This window comes from Crassostrea angulata, chromosome 10 (genome assembly GCF_025612915.1).
Source record: "Crassostrea angulata isolate pt1a10 chromosome 10, ASM2561291v2, whole genome shotgun sequence".
In the NCBI taxonomy this organism is placed as follows: Eukaryota; Metazoa; Mollusca; class Bivalvia; order Ostreida; family Ostreidae; genus Magallana; species Magallana angulata.
Genome location: NC_069120.1, coordinates 8,911,121 through 8,929,857, shown reverse-complemented (window position 1 = coordinate 8,929,857; position 18,737 = coordinate 8,911,121). Strand labels below are relative to the sequence as shown.

Genomic DNA, 18,737 nt, shown 5'->3' with positions numbered 1-18,737 from the left:
CTGCACTGTTACTTCGATGCACTCTTCACACTTCACACCCAAGGCCAAAATACTATAGACTACAGTCAAGGTCCGTTATCATTACTTTTCATATTGTTGAAAAAAATAACGTCCAATATCAATTCATTTTATCAGTACAAAGTACCAATTCTTCAAGAGCGAAGGAATTGGCTTGGACCTTTTCTCTTTATGCATCATGACCTAAGTGGCAAAGTCCTTTTAACGATTGATAAATGCTGCTCATTGTTCCAGTGGTCCGCATAACGATCTGGAAAGAGCAGTGACTTGTGGGTTACTGGAACACCATTATCATCATTAGATTTTCTTTATGACAAAATTTTGTTGAGAATAAGTCAATAACCTGCGATCTTCCAGGTTCATTTACTCCGATGGGCATTTTCTTCCGAGCGGGATCAATTCAGGTCAACAACCAGTGGATCACAAAGCGCAGAAACCCGTTAGCTCCGCCCACTTTTCGCCGACGGTATATAAAGCGAGGCTTGCATTGTATGAAACACATGTTCAGACGAGACTCGATAGTGCGGAAGTGTACTGTATTGCTCTGTGGATTTTATCACTTAACACAAAGGATTTAATTTCAATCATGACTGTTACGGATTTACTTGCTTCAAAAATGGCTCATGAAGACAGGTAAGCATCTTTTACGACCTGCATTTATTTTTTTTCCTTCAGTTTACCTGAGAATTTCTGAGGTTTCGTTACCTAACGATCTACAGTAAGCTCACGTGTTCTTTGTTCGTTTTGCAGATGTTACATGAGCCAAGTGGCAGAGGCTGTCAAAGACGTAGTCGACATGGCTGCAACAGACAAAAGGCTGGTTCTGGGAGCCATGCCTAGCGCCGAATTCCTGGGCGAGGAAGCAGACAGCGTGGCCCTTTGTCTTCTGCTGGAGAACAAGTCGGACGATGTTCTCATCAGCATCCAGCACAAGCTGGTGGAGGCCTACTGCTGGGAGAACGACATCCCTCTCCTGAAGGTGGACAGCGAGGATAAGGTCAGGAAGATCCTGTCCTCTCACACTGACCCCAACAACAATGAACCAGACGACCTGTCCTGCATTCTTGTCAAGGTACGTTTGGTATTTAAATCAAATGTTTACACATTCCAATCCCACCTTTTGGAAAATATGCTTGTGAAAATTTTTAAAGGTACCAGACGTAGTAACTGATGTTGTGTATTCTTTGTTTTTGTAGAACGCAGACAAAATGTCCTCATCGGAATCGATGCTGGCCGACTTCTTTGATTACATCATCAAGAACGAGATCGAACCTTTCCCCGTGATAACCCTACCGGAGTGACGTAGTGCAGTGAACTCCTCGTGATTCTCAGCAGCTCACTCTGAGTAAATGAACTCACATCTCGTAGCACGTGAACCCAAAAATCTGGCAGCAGTGTCTGAACGGATTGAAACCCTAGAGACTCGCGCCAACGAGCACGTGTTCCTAAGAGAGGTGCAGTGTACATGTGCATTTCCTCACCGGTCTTGGCGACCATCGTTGGGGATACATGTCGCTGTCTGTGGAGAAAGAGACTGGCTTTACATCTGACCCACAATTTATACGATGTCCCCAGATTGTATTTGTACCATATTGTGGCAGACTCCAAATCAAGCGGTCTCTTATCTGTTATCAATGTTAATATTTTGTTGTACTAATAAAATATTATCAGAAATCAATTTGCATTTATTTGTTTTTATTTGAGGTTTGACCAGCAATTGAAGTATTATATATAAAGATTGATAAAATCAAAATATAATTTGAATGACCGAAAAATTGGTCAGGACAATGATTGCATTCAATAGTGTTAAATTGTTAAAACGTCAGCTAGTTTTCCTTGGAGTTGAATTGTAATGACTATAGAACGTAAGGCGCCTGATGGAATCCGTTTTGCAAAACGTGAAATTACTGTCTCCACAAGAGTTATTAGACGGACGTTATATATGATAATGTAATACTGTATTAAGCTCTCGAGGCTGAGTGTATATATCTCCTAACTGTTACAGTCTTGTACAAGTCATTATGATAATGTCTTGAATATCATTAGGAGAGAAATGTTCGCGCCGTGAATAATGATAGGAATACACTTCAGATACTGAACTATGCACCGAACAACTCTGAATCACCTTGATCAGACATCGGTGAGGAATGTAACTCATCAAAAGACAGACTCGGTAATCCACCCGCAAGATACTTGAATGAGCACGGTGGAATTCGATACTTTTGAACCATTTCCGGAAGCCGTCTTACGGCGTCTCCTCTCCCTCTCACCTTTGTTATGATATACTCCTGCCCCGTGAATTAAGTCTTGTTCAAGTATGAGGTCACAAAGTATTTTAAAGATAAAGAAACTAACTACATATCTGACTGTATCGTGAGTAGTATGGCATTGTATAGAGCATGTGGAAGGTCTGTGTTGAGTACTGAAGAAGAAGGTGGCACGCACTGCTATCGAACTCAGTAACCGAATAAGGCCCTAGAAAGGAAGCGGGAACAAAGGCTGTCTGTGCCAGCCTATTACCTGCAATTAAAACACCTGTAATGAATTTACAAAGCATAAATAATTGTCTTGTATTAGTTACAGATAAATAAGTTAAAAGTGCGGCGCACTGAGAAATGAACCGCTTCACGACTCTGATCGCCGAACCGTGACGTGCACTATAACCGTCCCAGCCCGTGTGCTGATAAAGGTACAACTTACTCGGTATATTAGAGTTCGTTTGGCTTAGTACGGGGATCAGCGCGCCACTGTCTCGTCATGTTGGATAATTTAGTCAACTTTATGATTTATTCGCCAGCGCCGATACAATAGACAGACGCCCTTGCTGGGGATGCCGTCTGCCTCCTTATATGGAAGTCTTCGCATTCCCTAGTTGGAATAATCTACCATCTACCATCGATCCACTCTGAACTTGCTCAACTCTCGCTCTCCTCATTTGGCCTGCATCTCAACCATTTGAACTTTTTTTTGAAAACTGTTTGTGTGCTTATCATGACATTATGGCTGTTTTTCTAGGAAGTAAAAATCCGTAGGTTTAAATCGATACAAGTGCCTTGTTTTCGTGAAAGAATGTTTTTGAAAAGAGCGTGATTATCTAACTTTCAAGAGATTTTCATAAAAAGTGAACCAATGAAACTTATGTTGCTTTTCTCAGTTATGTTTCAGCGGCCTGCAACTTTTTTTGCAACCGTTGAAATTTTGTTTTGTAATGTTTTAGTTTATTATTCGCTTAACATCAGTCATTGCAACAACGTGACACTGTCATATAGATCTAAGAAACAGGGCAGTTGTTTAAACTAGGACAATAATTATGCTTTGATATAAAGCATTGTATATACCAGTGTATTCTACGTGAGAATGCACAGGTAGAAACTAGTTTCTTCAAGTACTGGTGTTAATCAGTTTGACCTCAATATCTAATTATATATAATAGATATTATATATGCAACAATATTATTTACAATAACATATATAATATGTGTGGTACTTGGTTGCGGCTTTTACGCTCCTACGTTGCTGAAGCCATATCTAGAAATTAATTTTTGATGGCTGTACCTTCAACCAAATAATTTGTTTTCGATCCTCCAAAGTATTTTTTCAAAACGGCACAAAATTCTCAAGTCTTTGCATTCACTGCTGATATGCAAAGACTCTCCGCTATTTTCTGAAAAACTGTTGCATTCGTGAAAACAATTATGCGTGCTGATTGGAGCGATTGGCATTCCTTTTCATACGAGGACATCCCCATCTAACTATCAGCCGATTGAAGTAGATTGTAATAAGGAACTAATGAAATTTAAACTGAATGATCGAGTCGAGCTGAAAATGCATTGAAAATGTTGTAATTGAAATTTAACTTCATGTTAGAGAGAAATAGAGGTTGGAAAGGGGGGGGGGGAGGGTGGACAACGCACCTTTATTCTCGTAACTGGAACAACAGTTCATAGAACATATCTAAGTGCAGTGTACGAAATATCTGTACCCTAGATGAAAATTGTGCAATAAGAAAACACAAATGTTGTTCAAGTTAAGAGAGAGAGAGAGAGAGAGAGAGAGAGAGAGAGAGATGGTTTAATCAGGCTTTGCTTGAACTGGCGCGCCCCAATTAGAGGAGGACGACGAGGGCGGTGACCCCGTTGGCCCGCTAGGATCGCTGACCTCGCGCTCCGCTCTGTGCTGCTTTACGCTGCTACTCGATCTCGGCGATCAATATAAGAAATGTCATCGGTTTTACAACCAGTCTAAGAGGCGTTGAACTTTTCTCAATACAAACCAAAACTTCTGAGGGTGGAAAGTCAGCTTATTGTTTTATATGTATCAAATATGATTAACCTTTTAATTGACATTTTAGAAACAGTCAAACGTAGAATAACATTTATTATTTCTTTTTTTATTCGAATGCGAGCATGGAATAATTTGGTATATCAGTTGCCAGTAATTTAATCAAAAAGAATTTGAAAAATGCGTGCTTGTCTTGGATTAGCACGGAGAATGCATATTGATTTTTGATTTTTTTTTCTTTGTTGGGATAATGTTGCCGAGTCTCGGTGGGCAAACGTAAAACTAGCAACTAATGAGTTTCTAAATCGGGAAGCAATCTATTTTGGGCGATTCGATGTTATTTTAAGTTGTTAAAGTGCTCTATTTTAATTTATACACACGGCAATACAGATAACATATCTTTGTTCTTTTTCACAAGGAATATAAATATAGTAATCCTTTGATAATCGCCACAGGTAAAAGGAATATATACACCTTTGTTGAATCTTTAATGACACCTGTACATCCTACACAGAGCGGCAATATCCTGAGACGAGTTCGGTCCCCCCACGATTAAAGGACTTCCGCAGAGACTCTCACCTGTTTATGCTAAGTGTTTTTGAGCAATGGGAGGGTGACTGCCCGCTCACTGTTTTCTTTCATTTACATGTGTAACTCTTCGCTTGTTTGTCCACTGCAATTTTTCTTGTCAACGGAGGTGAATAGTCGAAAAGTCTTAAAACAAATATCGTCTTGTACCCCCGCCCCCAATCAACCGGCGGTGTTAGAGGCCGAACATAACTCCAGTGTCGTTGAAGGCTTCATAGAAATGAAGTGCATTTTAGGGAGTCCATATTGATATCTAGACGAATAAATTGGCTTCCTATCTGACCATGCCATTAGTCCAACTGCTAATGCACGACTATTAATGCTACATATATTTTGAATATCTATTAGAATGATTAGTATAAAAAAAAGTAACAACCTTTTTTTTCTTGTTTCCGGGAAATATGCATGTACAACCATCAATAATTACCGGTACAACTTTGTGACACAGAGTAATGCCCCTGTTTGACGTCACGGTCAGCTTCCGGTACCGGATCATGTGAACTAGGTCACTGCCATTGCTGGCATACTTGTCACATTACCCCGTGACTATCACAAGGGCTGACGATGTATTGAGCACAAAAACCACATCATGCCAAAATTTCTGTTTTCTTTTCATATGGGGTCTCTGAATATTTTCATGCATGTACAAGTAGATCAAAGGAGTACACTGCGCACTCTCTCCCCCCTGATTCACCCCCCCCCCCCCCAGCTACGACCTTGACAATCCTTACTAGATTCAGCAGCGTTCAAAACAACTCTAGATTGTTGTGTGAGTTTGTTTGTAGCAAAACAAAGTATTTTGTGGGGAAATTGCTGTCTGTTATCTGTGCATGTGCTAACTTCTGCTGGTTATCACCCATCATGTAATCAGGTGAGAAATCGATTTCAGTAATGTTCATTGAGAGACCATCATGGGAATCCCCCAGTTCTGAGAGCAGGCAATCACTGACTAATTTCTTAGGACAACCCACAGTTCCCGGAACTTGATATACTGCTAGGACAACAGAGTATTTCCTTGTTTCCTTGCCACTGTATTACTTCCCTGAAAGTTTAAAAAATAGGAATTCTAAATTATTACTGAAAAATTAATTCAAAATTAAAGGTCACTTATATAAGAAGATATTCAGGTAACAGATCTGTAAGGTGTGTATTGAATTGTCGGTAAATAATTCAATTGGGAGCGGAAACCAACTCATTATATTATTACTAAGTGTTACGATTCCTACTTGAAAAGGCTGTTTAAAATTCTTGCAATTGTATAGGTCCCGTTAGCTATATAGTGAATCAAATTGCCGGCATATTCGACATTCCTGCATACCAGGCCCGGCTGACAGCGTCTTGCAGTACAACATGATTAAACCTGCACTTCCACGAAACCCAAAACTATCGACTCAGCATTACATCTAAATCTATGGCTGGGGTGATTAGACTACATGGGGGCGAGGGGTTTCTAGATACACAAGGCTACCACGCCTACAACTGTCCTAGAGTCTGGGAATTCATTTTTTGGGGGGTTTTTTCTTCTACTTTTTACTCATTTTATTTATTTGTTCCAGGTATTTATTACGCTTAAAGTAATAATAAAATGTTTGATATTTCAAGAAATGCAGGTATATGATATTATAAAATTCATTTCCACGTCTATCTAAACAGGTTAATTTCAATAAATGCATATTAAAACCAATCCATTAACATTAATTTTACATGCAATAACAAAAGGAAAGTACGCCTTAACTTCATGTAATCATGATATTTTGAAATCACATGCATCGTACGGCCTGATGCGGATTATCTCACCTGTAACCGTACAGACACGGCTGACTTAATCCGCCTACACGGTCAGGAACACAGAGGCAGGTAAGTGGGTATATCTGCAGGATCAGTCAGATCGTTAGTGACAAAGGCTCGGGCGTTTTCTTTTCTGTTACCACAATAGAAAGCATTTTTCTAAAATCATTTCCTACATAAATAATACACACAGCTAGAGTATATTTTATTTGTCCCAACAACTCCTACACAAAGGGAAGACATTAACTAGCACCAAAGGTAGAACATCCTAAGGTCAGGTTAAATGCGACATATTTACACTGTCGTGTATCCGCGCCGGTAGTGACATGTTTGGATAACGTGAAAATGGCGTATCCATTGCAAAAACAATCAGTGTTGTGTTCTTTTATCTATCGACAATGAGGTAAATATTAATTAAAACAATCGTAACAGTCGTTCATATTTTTCTTACGGTTTTGCAGTTGAAAAGAGCGAGTGTTATTTTTGTTCATCGTAAATAAAAACGACTTATTTGTAGGAATATCAATCGTTAATGTGCCATTTTAACGCTAAAACCAAGATCTATTTCGAGATAACGTTGATAATATAACACATACTAAAAATCTGAAGCAGCCAAAATTAATTTGAAAGATTACTCTAACCAAATGAAATCACTTCAATATAGTTTTAATACACTAATATGTATAAAAATAGCAATAACTTCATGCATCTGCTAAATAAAAAGTACGGTTTGGATTAACGAATTATTCCGGTTTGGATGCTAAAATATAAATTGTGCAAATGGTACGGTTTAGATAATTTTAAGATATAGCATTTTTTATAGTTCAGACAAAAATGAAACAGTTTGCCTTTTATCGGTGTGCAACTGTGGGTCTGCTAAGTCATATTTACTCTGTTGTTAAAAATAGTTGGTCCAAAAATCCAAGTGATGACGAGACCTAAGTAAACGTCGCCATTTTTTTAATCATAATTTTCACCAGAAAATCAAAACGATAAATATGTATCTATATATATTACTGATCAAGATGTTTTGTTGATTTTTTCAATGAACAAACTAAAATAATAAAATTGATTACACAATATACCGGTTTTTTACATTGCGCTGATTTCATTTCCAATGTATATTGATATTCTGTTGATAATTTTGTACATGTAAAATAAAACAATGAACATGTTAGTTAAATTAAATCCATAACCAATATTTATTTCTTTTGTACTGCAATGACAAATCATGGAAGCTAATGCTTACGAAGAGGACATTATGCACCTAAGTACAGCGCATGCGTAGAAAGTGAACGAATAACATAATTTACAACATTATAATTTAGTTTATTGAAAAGTAAAATTCTTTCTTTGGTGACTCGTGCGGAAAATTAAGGTGTCGATACTGCAGAAAAATACAAAACTCGCGTTGGTATTAAACATGAAAGTATAATAATAAAAATTTCATCGTTAAAAATTTGCCAAAGCGCGGTTTTAAGGCTGTTGCAATCTAAAAAGTTGTTTGGAGACATTTCAATTATTAATTTAAAAAATTAGACACGTGTATATAAATAGTAATAAATACAGGTTTTTGGCATATGTGATACAGATGACATCACACAACTCGCATCGGCCTTGGGGCTGATACAGGTTATTAGCCCTAGGGCTCATACGGATCCGTATCACACCCCTTGCAGAACTCGTCTGCCCTTTTCGTGCTGGCATTTCTACATGTTTACAGACTAAATATAAAACATTTGTTACAGTCGACATTTTTAAGTGCAGTTGAAAACTTCAAATGCTAGCAAATGTTTTGGAGCAGTTAGCTTTTAAAGCCCGGGGAAATTCCAGTTCAGTAGCTATATGTTTATTAAAACAATTAGATCATATATTTTTATATAATATATGTACATACTACTTTCACATAATATTTAAAATCAAATTGTTCAAGTTCATTTTACTAAGTATGTAATAGATATGATAATAGATACCCCTTTTCCATATCACAGCCTGCATCAGCCCTTGACCAATATCAACCCTCGGGCCTACGGCCCTCGGGCTGATATTGGAGTTGGTATAATAATTCTGTCTTTTGACTGATCTCTTTTGAATTTTTTTTTCCAGACATCGTTTACAGCATATAAAGTTAGCCTCATAACTTAATCAAAACTGTCGTAAACACATGTTTATATTTGTGTCGTAAAGATTTTGGTAAGGCTGAATCTTTCTAAATTAATATCGATTGAATGATTATGCAACAGACTTAACATGTCTGTAAAACACTCTGTATGCAATTTTTATAATTAAGACAAGTTATTTTGAGCTTGTATTGTGTAAAATTAAAATTCAAATTACGTTATATAAAGTTTTGTTGACTTAAATATTCAAGTCTTTCAACGTGTATGTTTATTTCTTTAAACAATGTGAATTCAAATGTCAAATGTCACATGACGATCTCCATAATATTGAAAGCATGCTTTGCAGTGAAGGCATGCATGTCGCATAGTAGCGATGCAATATCCCCTTCGCGAAAATATAAGTAAAAGAACAGTTTAAACTCTTATATATTAACCACATCCAAACCGTATCAGATGCGCATCCAAACCGATCCTATTTGGAAAAACAAGGTCATCCAAACCTGTTCCGTTGTTCACAATTAATCGACATAAACTGCTTATTTACATAATGTTCACATACACTTCGTAGAAATTTAAAGATTGAATATGCTTTTAAATAGATTTGACGATCTCATTAATGTAAAAGTAAACAATGTAAGCGTTAAATAACACGAAAACTTATCAAGAAACGAACGATGCCGCCATTTTCACGTTATCCAAACATGTCACTACCGGCGCGGATACACGACAGTGTATTTATACGGATATCGAGTCCACTCCATTACATTATGTACCAGTAAAAATATATTCAACACAATCTTTGAATGTAAATGCCATTTCATATTTTACATGTATCTACTATATCAATTCTTGCCAATCACCTCTGCAATACCAAAAATAAAACCTCTGATCGCATTAATGACGAGGCACACCCTGTTGAAGATGTCACAGCCTGTGATGTTGACATCATTTGCAAGTTTTAATCTTAAATCAATATTCTCTGAAGCTTCGGCGATTTGCGTATTTACTATATATAACCAGGATGCAAAAACGACCACAGCCATCATTACAAGACAAGGGGTCTACCGCCCTCAGTTCCAGGTAAAGGAACGGCAATGTCATCAACTGATAGATAACAGTTAGACCATCAAGGGGGTAATTAAATATATTCTACAAATGAACATAACAATCTTAATTACTGCTTTCCTAAAATGCAGAGTTTTCTGCCTTATGAACTGGCATATTTTCTTAGAACTGCCTACAACTTATTCAGAATTGGGTCGTATATATTGGTTGAGTCGGTTAGCTGTTATTAATGTGCCAAGTGTCGTAATAAGTTAGAGTTTAAGCTAGTTGGATCCAGTAATTCTTGTAATTAACACATTCATCAACACAGAACAATTGATTTCTTACAAGTCATCCTCAAGATGCTCAAGAATGTTCTACCCAAGTCGACAATACTCTAGCAAATCTATCATAATAATACACATGACATGCAGAATGGTTGCTAATAAGGTGCGTGATACGTAATTCAAGAGGAATGAAACTTATATTATTTTTTAATTATTTGTTTTAAAATTGTGATTAAAGGAGTATGCGATAATTGATTTAACAAAATATTGATTTAAATAGAGAAGTCTACATACACATTTTACGGAACTCGACATTTTCGAAAACACAAGAGAGTCGTGTTTGGTCGTCTGTTGAGTTTCCTGAGAGGAATTAAACCGATGCTTATTTTTCATTGAATTGACAATTAAAATGTTTACTGTCTTAATTCTGAAAAATATATTTTTAAAAATATATTTGATCATAACATTTACTAATTTCACTGGTAAACTAATGTAAATTGCACAAAGCTATGAAATGCAACAGAACGCGTTCCTATGAGGTGCACAAATTCCGTTTGAAATTGCTTCTTTTGCAACTGAGATGTCCAAGTTCTTATTTCAATAAATGTAGCACTGCATGTATTTGCAACGGTTACAAAAATGCACCAGGTGCCCTGCTTGTCAACAGAACCCTGTGTCTGAACATAGTCAGGTTTGTACAAGGAGCCTGTGTTGGTAAGCCGGTCTTTGTTCTTTGCTGACTCACGGCAGGGTTTGTCCATCAGAGACAACAAAGCTCAGAGTCGTCGGTGCATGGCCATGTTTAAGCTGTGATCGATGTATTAGTTTCTTAGACAAACTATCAGACAAAGACAAAAATCGACAGCCTTTGATACACTACTCTCAGAAACATAATCTTCTTTTAACAAACACATCAAAGAAACGACTCACAGGGGAGAGTTAATGTGGGTAAAACCCTCGATAAATGGAAGGCTATTAGGTAAGTCTCCGGGGCTAAGGTGTGGGGGTCAAGAGTTAAACTTTACAGGTACAGTAAGCTACAGGAGGGGGTTGGGTCTTCCACCCAATGAACTTGAAGGCAGTTATCTTCCAAATTCGGACAATGGTTTAAGGTGCAGTTGTTTTTGTTTCTTCGCGTTGTCAAATTTATTTTGCAAAGTTAGTTTATAGCCGAGTACAAGTGAAGAAGGTGATGGTGATTTCCTGAACAACAAGATTCTTTGTTATTGATGGGGATCTTCAAAAGAATTATTTTTAGTTCAACATAATCGTTGCATACATGTATTCCTTCCTCAGATCATCATGCACACATGCACGATAATTTGAAAAATAAAGAGCCAACAAGGATATACCATACACGTAGGCATACATGCATAACCTGATATTGGTGCCTCTGAATTGACCTGTTTGTCATATCTATCGATTCCTCATTGTGTTCAAGAATGACGCATTCTTCATCTCGCTGTCAGTATACACAGTAGCGCTAAGCAGGTGCTTTGGCGGGGTAACAAGTTAACTTAGATGATGATTCAGGTTCACGAAAAATACGGTTCTGACTCAGTAGTGGCCGGCCAAAGATGAATCATATCAACAGCTAATTAGAGAAAGTGACTACCTATTGGACCAAAGCTGGTGCATTTAATCAACTCTGTGCCAATACACTACCCGTTACAGGTTTAAAGTCCTCCGTCAGTGCGGGAGGTACAATGTACCAGATAGGGGGGGTCGGTTAACGACCAAAGCTGGGGGGACCCTTTATCTTCTTAGGATGTAAACAGAGAAACGTGGACTGCCTGAACTTTGAAACACATAACAAGAGCGAGGGTCCTGTCATTCAACAAATAAACATGGCATAATGCATTTTGCAATGAATAAGACTTTTCTGAGGTAATGTTTTGAAAAACGTGCCACAAAGTCCACTCACCAAGAGAATTTTCTATTACAAAAATACAAATTATACACGTAATCCCGGGGAATCCCCTAATTATATCACTAGAACCTCCACGCTGGAGCTACGTAGGTTTGATAAACGTGTCTACAGTGGTACGTAGATAGCACGATTTAAAGGTTGGGAGAATATGAAATTGCAATATTTTCTTTAATATTTTACTGCTTTATGATTTAACAAGGCTTTGTTGCATTCAATTTGCAGAAACTCCAAGAAATTTCCAATCTTTTTTCTCTCATAAGATTACATTTGAGCACAACAGGACATTTTAAACGAGGATGTAAATATTGAATCGAGGTGTTTCTAAGGACACCATCTGCCATATTGGGAATTTCTCAGCCAATGAAAAAGCTCACATGCAAATTGACTCCTCCTTCCTGTTTCCTGGTATTAAATCTTTGTGTATTCGCGTACACGATTACACAAAAGCCTATACTCCTTAGCAGTACGGACGTGAAAGCTTCAAAATTGTCTTTGGATTGATTTAGTGTTATTTTTATTGGAATATAATATGACTTTCACTGAGAACTCCGAATTCGCCATGCAAAACGAAAAAAGGTATGTTTATTTTGTTCTCTCCTTTTTTTGGAACAACGAATGTCTATACATTTTGTGGACGTTCACGTTTTCGACCATGTGTTGCGCAATCTTTTTTATTCGAGATATTTTAAATTATCATATATTATGCAAATGCAAAAAATAAAATAAAAACGATGATTTTACGTCGATTATTATTGTTCTCGTGGGTCATGCTAATGCAGTAACGATTTCATCGTACATTGTATGTGTGTGCACATGATATGGTGATTGACGCGTGGCCGTACTTGTTTACTGTTTCGATTCACGAGGTGGCTGAATTCTCTGGCATGAGGTCAAACAAACAAAACTATTTATTCCTGAAATTGGGACGGCATCATGAATACATTTTTGTAATGATTACGCAATGCCTCTCTTTTAATGTCTTTTGTCTGGATTATGACGCAAAAGCTGCTATAGAATATTGATATCATAATATTTTTATTTCTTCAGAAACACAAACACTGGAAGAATGTTGAAGGACGTTTTGGTCCAGGCCCAAGCAGAGGGACGAACGACGTTTGGCATCTATGAATGTGCTCAGCTTCTGAACACGTACGTATAATTGGCTATTATAGGAATTAATCTGGTATATTTCACTTTTTTAATCTAGTTTAACAGCAGAATTATGAATAGTTTGCATAACTTAACCTTTTAACTTTGCTGGTTACAGAGCACCTGATGACGTCACTCTCTGCATCCTTCCAGTGGGAGACAATGGAGATGTAACAGTGCATATCCACCATACTTTAATGGAAGCTTACTGTTTGGAAAATGACATCAAGTTGTTGAAGGTAGGTTTTCACATTTTTACATTCACTAAAAACCATTAATGCGAATTCTGAGTGGTTTCTGGGAAATAGGCTATAAGCGTCGAACAGTGCAGGATAAATCACACTACACTTCCTTTTCCATTCATAAATTTGCGTCATGGCCTACTTATGGAAAGCCAAGAGTTTCCTATAATCGTGACCTTTATTTTGTCAGGTTGACAGTTTGGAGAAATTGGAAGGAGTCTTTCCCGGAAATGAGAATTCCAACACGGATGCAGTTGACTGCAGTTGCATTCTAGTGAAAGCTCCAGAAAAGACCGACCACGTGTACAACGACTTAATGGATGTTGTTGATGGACCCGTTGTTGAAATGCCTGCTTGATTTGTGTTGACGTGAAGCCTTTTATTTTACCAGGTGAGTACACAGAATTGAACTCTTTTACTGGTATTATAGATACTCTCTGTAGAGACATGCAACAAGGAATTTTGAGAAACTAGCTTAATTCATTCCTCATTTTTCAGAAAAACCCAATTTCTGGCCAACACAAGGAAATGTGTTAAAAATTTCTTACAGAGGAAAACCCCGTCCCGGAAGTCATATCTTGATGATATACACCAAAACACGGGGAAACCCTCGGCAAGGATCCAGGTTCGCGATCACTGTTTACAAACCCCCGCAAGAATGCAGGCTTCATTCGCTGAAATCTCCCGCCAAGTCCAGCAGTCGTTCGAGTAAATCTCGTCAGTCAAAGCTTGTCGTTAATATGAAGATTATTGTTAAAAATGTTTTTCTATAAATGTATATATTTTTAATGCAAATAAAAAGTTGCACTCAAGCAAGTTGTCTTTGTTTTTTCGTTGCCGTTACATGATTCGAATGTTCTAAACTGTTCCAGTGTGTTAATGGCGTTGGTGTGGCGGTTATAATTGAGAAGGTATAATGGAGACTGAATTTCCACTTTAACTCCAATACCCAGATTAACACCTCGTGCAAGAGCATATGCGTTTCACTGGTGTTGGGACGCCCAATGTCAAGGTCAAATATGAATACGTAGAAAAATGGGTACAATGCGTAAATAAATATGCAAATTACATCAGCAGTTCCAAGCTATGTGTAGTGTACGACCTCTGCAGTATCCATGTCACATACATGCATGCATCCGCCACAACTCCTGTTTGTCCATTATTGAGGCATGTACCACGATGCAGGCATGAACCAGTATCAAGCTCAGAGTCTATCGATTCTTGTTTTTTAACGTTACTCTGCAGTTCAACGTCCGACTGGGTTTGAACTCCTGGAAATAGTAGCTCCTCTTTAGGTCAGTGTGTTAATGATGTTCCTGAACTTCTGTGTCTGTTGTGTGTTGGATTGAATAGCAATTAAAATGATCTGTTGTTCGAGCGGTGAACGAACGAATCCATATCAAAGCGTTCACCTAATTTTATTACTACTACTAGATGGTTGTTTTCGTGTCGACTAAAACAGCTAATTTATGATCAAATGAATTTGCAGCTTAATTATAATCATCGTTGGTGATATTTAATATTACATATGAATGACGTAATTGTTATATAAAGTTTTAATAAAGTTATAATTAAAATTAAAACTTAATTATTACCGATATGATGACATGGAAGGGCACTAGACTTTTGGCGTTGATGCCTTGATGTGCACGAGAGCTGGTCTGTCTGTCCGTGCCTGTACGAAGTGCATGACTTCAGACACCAACTGCATGTTCAGTTTAATGTCAATGAATACATGATTTAAGAAATAAGCAAAAGGTAAAGTTAATGTATATTCCACAGCAGTCATGTTGATTTTATCGACAATAAAATTTCAAGTGTTATCATGAAGTCATGGGACCGTGGTCCTCCCTCTCTCTCACCTGAGAGGACGTCTTACGTCGATGACAGTCACGAAATCTGACGGGCCAGCGAAGAAAGCCCAGGTATTTATATATAAATCTATATTTAGCTGCACTGATCAGCTGATCGGAACGGGGATCCGTGGCCACTGAGTCATGGGTGTGTTAATTCTATGTATAGCTGACGCAAAATCCGAACGCCTAGAGTTATTATAAGATCACGGCTGCATTCGTAATTTAATTCTAGCAGGGCAAGGTCTTTTTAAGTCAGAAGGTGTGACCAGTAACTGCTGCTTTTGAGTTCTTATCCGTACTATTTACTGGTAAGTATGTTTGGTCGATGTCCCTTGATAGTATGGACCTTGAATTCGCTTTCAGAGAATACATGCATGTTTATGTAAACACAATAACAATAACATCACCAAAATAAAACAAAATAAAAAAACGCCCACATGCACAACACGTTATAGACACGAGCGTATGTAATCAGCCTATATAAAATGCGACTTTTTTCAAAACCAATTACATTTTATTTTAATGAATTATTAATTATCATAAGCAGCTTGCCAGACTCTTAGTCTGTCTTAAATTAACATTTTAAAATGGTAGAACCATCCCTCGTGCGTCATTTTTAAGACCCGTTGATTATCGTAATTTCATTACGGGTACAGCATACGCTATACTAATTGCTTTAAAAGAAACGTATTGGCCAATATAAAAGAGTTTAAAAAGGAAAAGAAATATCGGTAACATCTGTCAAACAATCGCAGTCCTCAATTCTGGCTTATTTGTGCAATCTGAAGTAACCACTGCATGGAATGCCGTTAGAGCTGAGAACAATATAAAATACCCTATGCACCGTCTGGGCAGTAAATACAAGCAGTTGAATGGGGGAAACAAGACTGGGTCTAGTTTGTCACGAGCTCAACTTCTAGCTCTTCAGTCAAGCAGGTGGGAAATGACACACGGCGCGTGCCTTTTGTCAAATCAGGCACTTATGTATATTTATCTGCAAGTCCCCGACAACAAAGGAGACCGAGGTGAATTTCTACCCGTGGCAGATGGCCCTCAGTGCTTACAGTGTATTGGAGACGCCAGCTGACGGCTTTCTGGGGTCCTTAGATTCCAACCTGTCACTGCGGCCCGGACCCAAATTACCTTTAACGGTATTTCTTCTTTTCTTTTTTCATTCTGAACAAACGCAAGGTAGCGGATTTTGGTTAATCGACAGCTGACGGCATCCGATTAAATTGGAGGTACAACAAGGTTACTGAGAGTTGTCGCAGGTGTTAAATACCACCATCTCAGCACATTTTATGCCAATTTAACCCCCACAACAAAGAAAAGTATACGTGCAATGTAAATTTCAGAGTAACGAACAACAAATTGTCCGGGTGCAATTAACATAGAAGGAATTATATATTTCCTCCAAGTATATAGTATGATTATATGCAAGCCTATTCCCCTGCTTATAGAAAAAAGAAATTTTGAATAATGTACGACTCATTTCTGTCCCTCCCTCCCCCAACCCACAGTAAAAAAAAAACATATCGCAGTTGCAGCTGCTATATATTTAGCTTGTCAGTTCTCTTAGAATACCACCATTTAAATTGCAGCTATATAGAATTTTTTCTCCAAAATATCTGCAGACCATGCTTATTTCCCCCTATATTTACAATATAGAATTGTAATTGAAACTTCTATTCTTGGAAGAAATCAAACAAGTTTTATTGTGACTGGCAGGAAGTCCATGTAGGCTAAATGTTAATTGGTCGAAAACATATCACCCCCGTGTTTGTTGCAGAATCATCAGACGATTTTAGCATTTGAATTTTAGAAAAACACCAGTGAACAAATAACAGTTGGTCGCGGAGTTTAAAAGCCACAGATAATGAAAACTTTGAAGGTAGTCTCCATATGTCATCTTTCAAACTGATTTTAAGGGGCGACATATATCAGGTGCGTTTAATGGCATTTAATAACTTCAGAAGTGTAAATGATGAAAGTGTTTAAATAGATCAGTCTTTTGATGTGCTAGTTAAAAACGCTCGATTTTTGGATTACTGTTTTGATGTAAACCACAGATCGGCATTTGTGAATTTAAAGAAGTCTCGAACATCTGCAAGTTTCTAAAAGACCTAGCTGTGGTTTTAAAGATGTAGAACTTCATAGTTACAAAAGAAAGCTTTGAAATTTAATTTTATTAACTCTTTCACTTGTATTTTTCCTCTTTTATCAAAATTCCTTTGATTTTGAATCAGGTGGGTTATACAAAGGAATTTTTATTCACCAAATACATATGTCTCAGTGGTTAGACTTTCTCTAGACATTCGCCCATAATTGCAATATAAAAATACCATAGCATTGCCCTCGAACGTTTCCGGTAAGTATATGTGTAATATAAATACTAGTTGACTTGTCATGGCTTCGGTATGACATTCCATCTGTTCTTCGACCTTGCATCGTCAGACAAAAACATGACTGGAATGGCGGATGACGACGTCAAATAGGACAACGTGGGCTTCTTGTGTCCTTTCCGTCTCGTTCACAACTTCTGCAACTGTAGATTCTGGTTATTTCACGATTATGTGGAGTTTCCCAGAAACAAATAACACTTTTCCAAATTGCAGAGAGTTAGAAGCAAGTAAAACAATTAAAGGGAAATAACTCTTTGAAATATGAAAGAAAAGAATCTCTCGTTAGCAATTATAATTGTCTAGATTTTTTTAGAAGGTTATGCATAAATTACTATATGTAACAAACGTTCATTGTCTTCATGAAGCTCAAAAACCTGTCCGTTCATCTACATTAAATTACACAAATTACATTTTGCCAATAATTGAAATATTGAAGCAATTTTGTTATATGGTTTCTTATTTTACACTTTGTATGAGGGCTGTTCGGAAATTATTGAGACATTAACTCTTATTCCCTTGAGATAAAAGATAAAACCTTGAAATTGCACCAGTACGAAAAATCAGGATAGAGTGTATCAACGCAAAACATTTCTGGTCCATGGCATAATTGAATCACTCCTGGTCAGCTCACCAACTTCCTATAGTGACCCGGAGCAACCGCAAACTTAACGCAACATCACTTTAACGCTTCTTACTGCTTCTATGTTTCAAACACCTAATAAAAGAACGGAAATTATAATTATTCTTCATTTTCAAATCTTTCAAAATGTCAACATTTACTTATTCTCTCCATACTTATTTTTGCTAAAAACAATGAAAATGGACTTATTTCTACCCGGAAGTCTGAGATTACTGTGAAACATATCCCACAGCCATTCTATACACATTCTAGAACTGTTGACATCAGTTAGTGTGTAAAATGTACTTGATATTTAGCCCCCTTTGTCTTAATCATAGTTAAACAGACAGTGAAAAAAAGACGATAAACTGAAACTCTCAATCCTTTTCCGTTTTATAATTTTTAATTAAGCA

At 37.3% G+C, this 18,737-nt stretch overlaps 2 protein-coding genes across 2 annotated transcripts; both read left to right on the top strand.

The window, feature by feature from the left end:
* The first annotated feature begins 499 nt into the window (after window positions 1–499).
* Window positions 500–1,582, top strand: LOC128168165 (growth arrest and DNA damage-inducible protein GADD45 alpha-like). Its single transcript, XM_052834280.1, has 3 exons — window positions 500–651; window positions 769–1,090; window positions 1,215–1,582. Exons 1-3 carry the CDS (start codon window positions 605–607, stop codon window positions 1,317–1,319), a joined length of 474 nt encoding a protein of 157 aa, XP_052690240.1. The 5' UTR covers window positions 500–604; the 3' UTR covers window positions 1,320–1,582.
* Window positions 1,583–12,473: 10,891 nt separating this feature from the next.
* Window positions 12,474–13,838, top strand: LOC128164502 (growth arrest and DNA damage-inducible protein GADD45 gamma-like). Its single transcript, XM_052828381.1, has 4 exons — window positions 12,474–12,632; window positions 13,104–13,205; window positions 13,324–13,444; window positions 13,638–13,838. The coding sequence occupies exons 1-4, from the start codon at window positions 12,586–12,588 to the stop codon at window positions 13,803–13,805; spliced, it is 438 nt and encodes a 145-aa protein (XP_052684341.1). The 5' UTR covers window positions 12,474–12,585; the 3' UTR covers window positions 13,806–13,838.
* The last annotated feature ends 4,899 nt before the right edge of the window (window positions 13,839–18,737 follow it).

Excerpts from the sequence above, each read along its gene's own strand:
- LOC128168165 (XM_052834280.1), top strand. The coding sequence starts at position 605 with ATGACTGTTACGGATTTACTTGCTTCAAAAATGGCTCATGAAGACAG. Across the intron at positions 652-768 it reads AAAATGGCTCATGAAGACAG|ATGTTACATGAGCCAAGTGG; the intron begins GTAAGCATCTTT and ends TTCGTTTTGCAG. Across the intron at positions 1,091-1,214 it reads TGTCCTGCATTCTTGTCAAG|AACGCAGACAAAATGTCCTC; the intron begins GTACGTTTGGTA and ends TTGTTTTTGTAG.
- LOC128164502 (XM_052828381.1), top strand. The coding sequence starts at position 12,586 with ATGACTTTCACTGAGAACTCCGAATTCGCCATGCAAAACGAAAAAAG. Across the intron at positions 12,633-13,103 it reads GCCATGCAAAACGAAAAAAG|AAACACAAACACTGGAAGAA; the intron begins GTATGTTTATTT and ends TTATTTCTTCAG. Across the intron at positions 13,206-13,323 it reads TGTGCTCAGCTTCTGAACAC|AGCACCTGATGACGTCACTC; the intron begins GTACGTATAATT and ends TGCTGGTTACAG.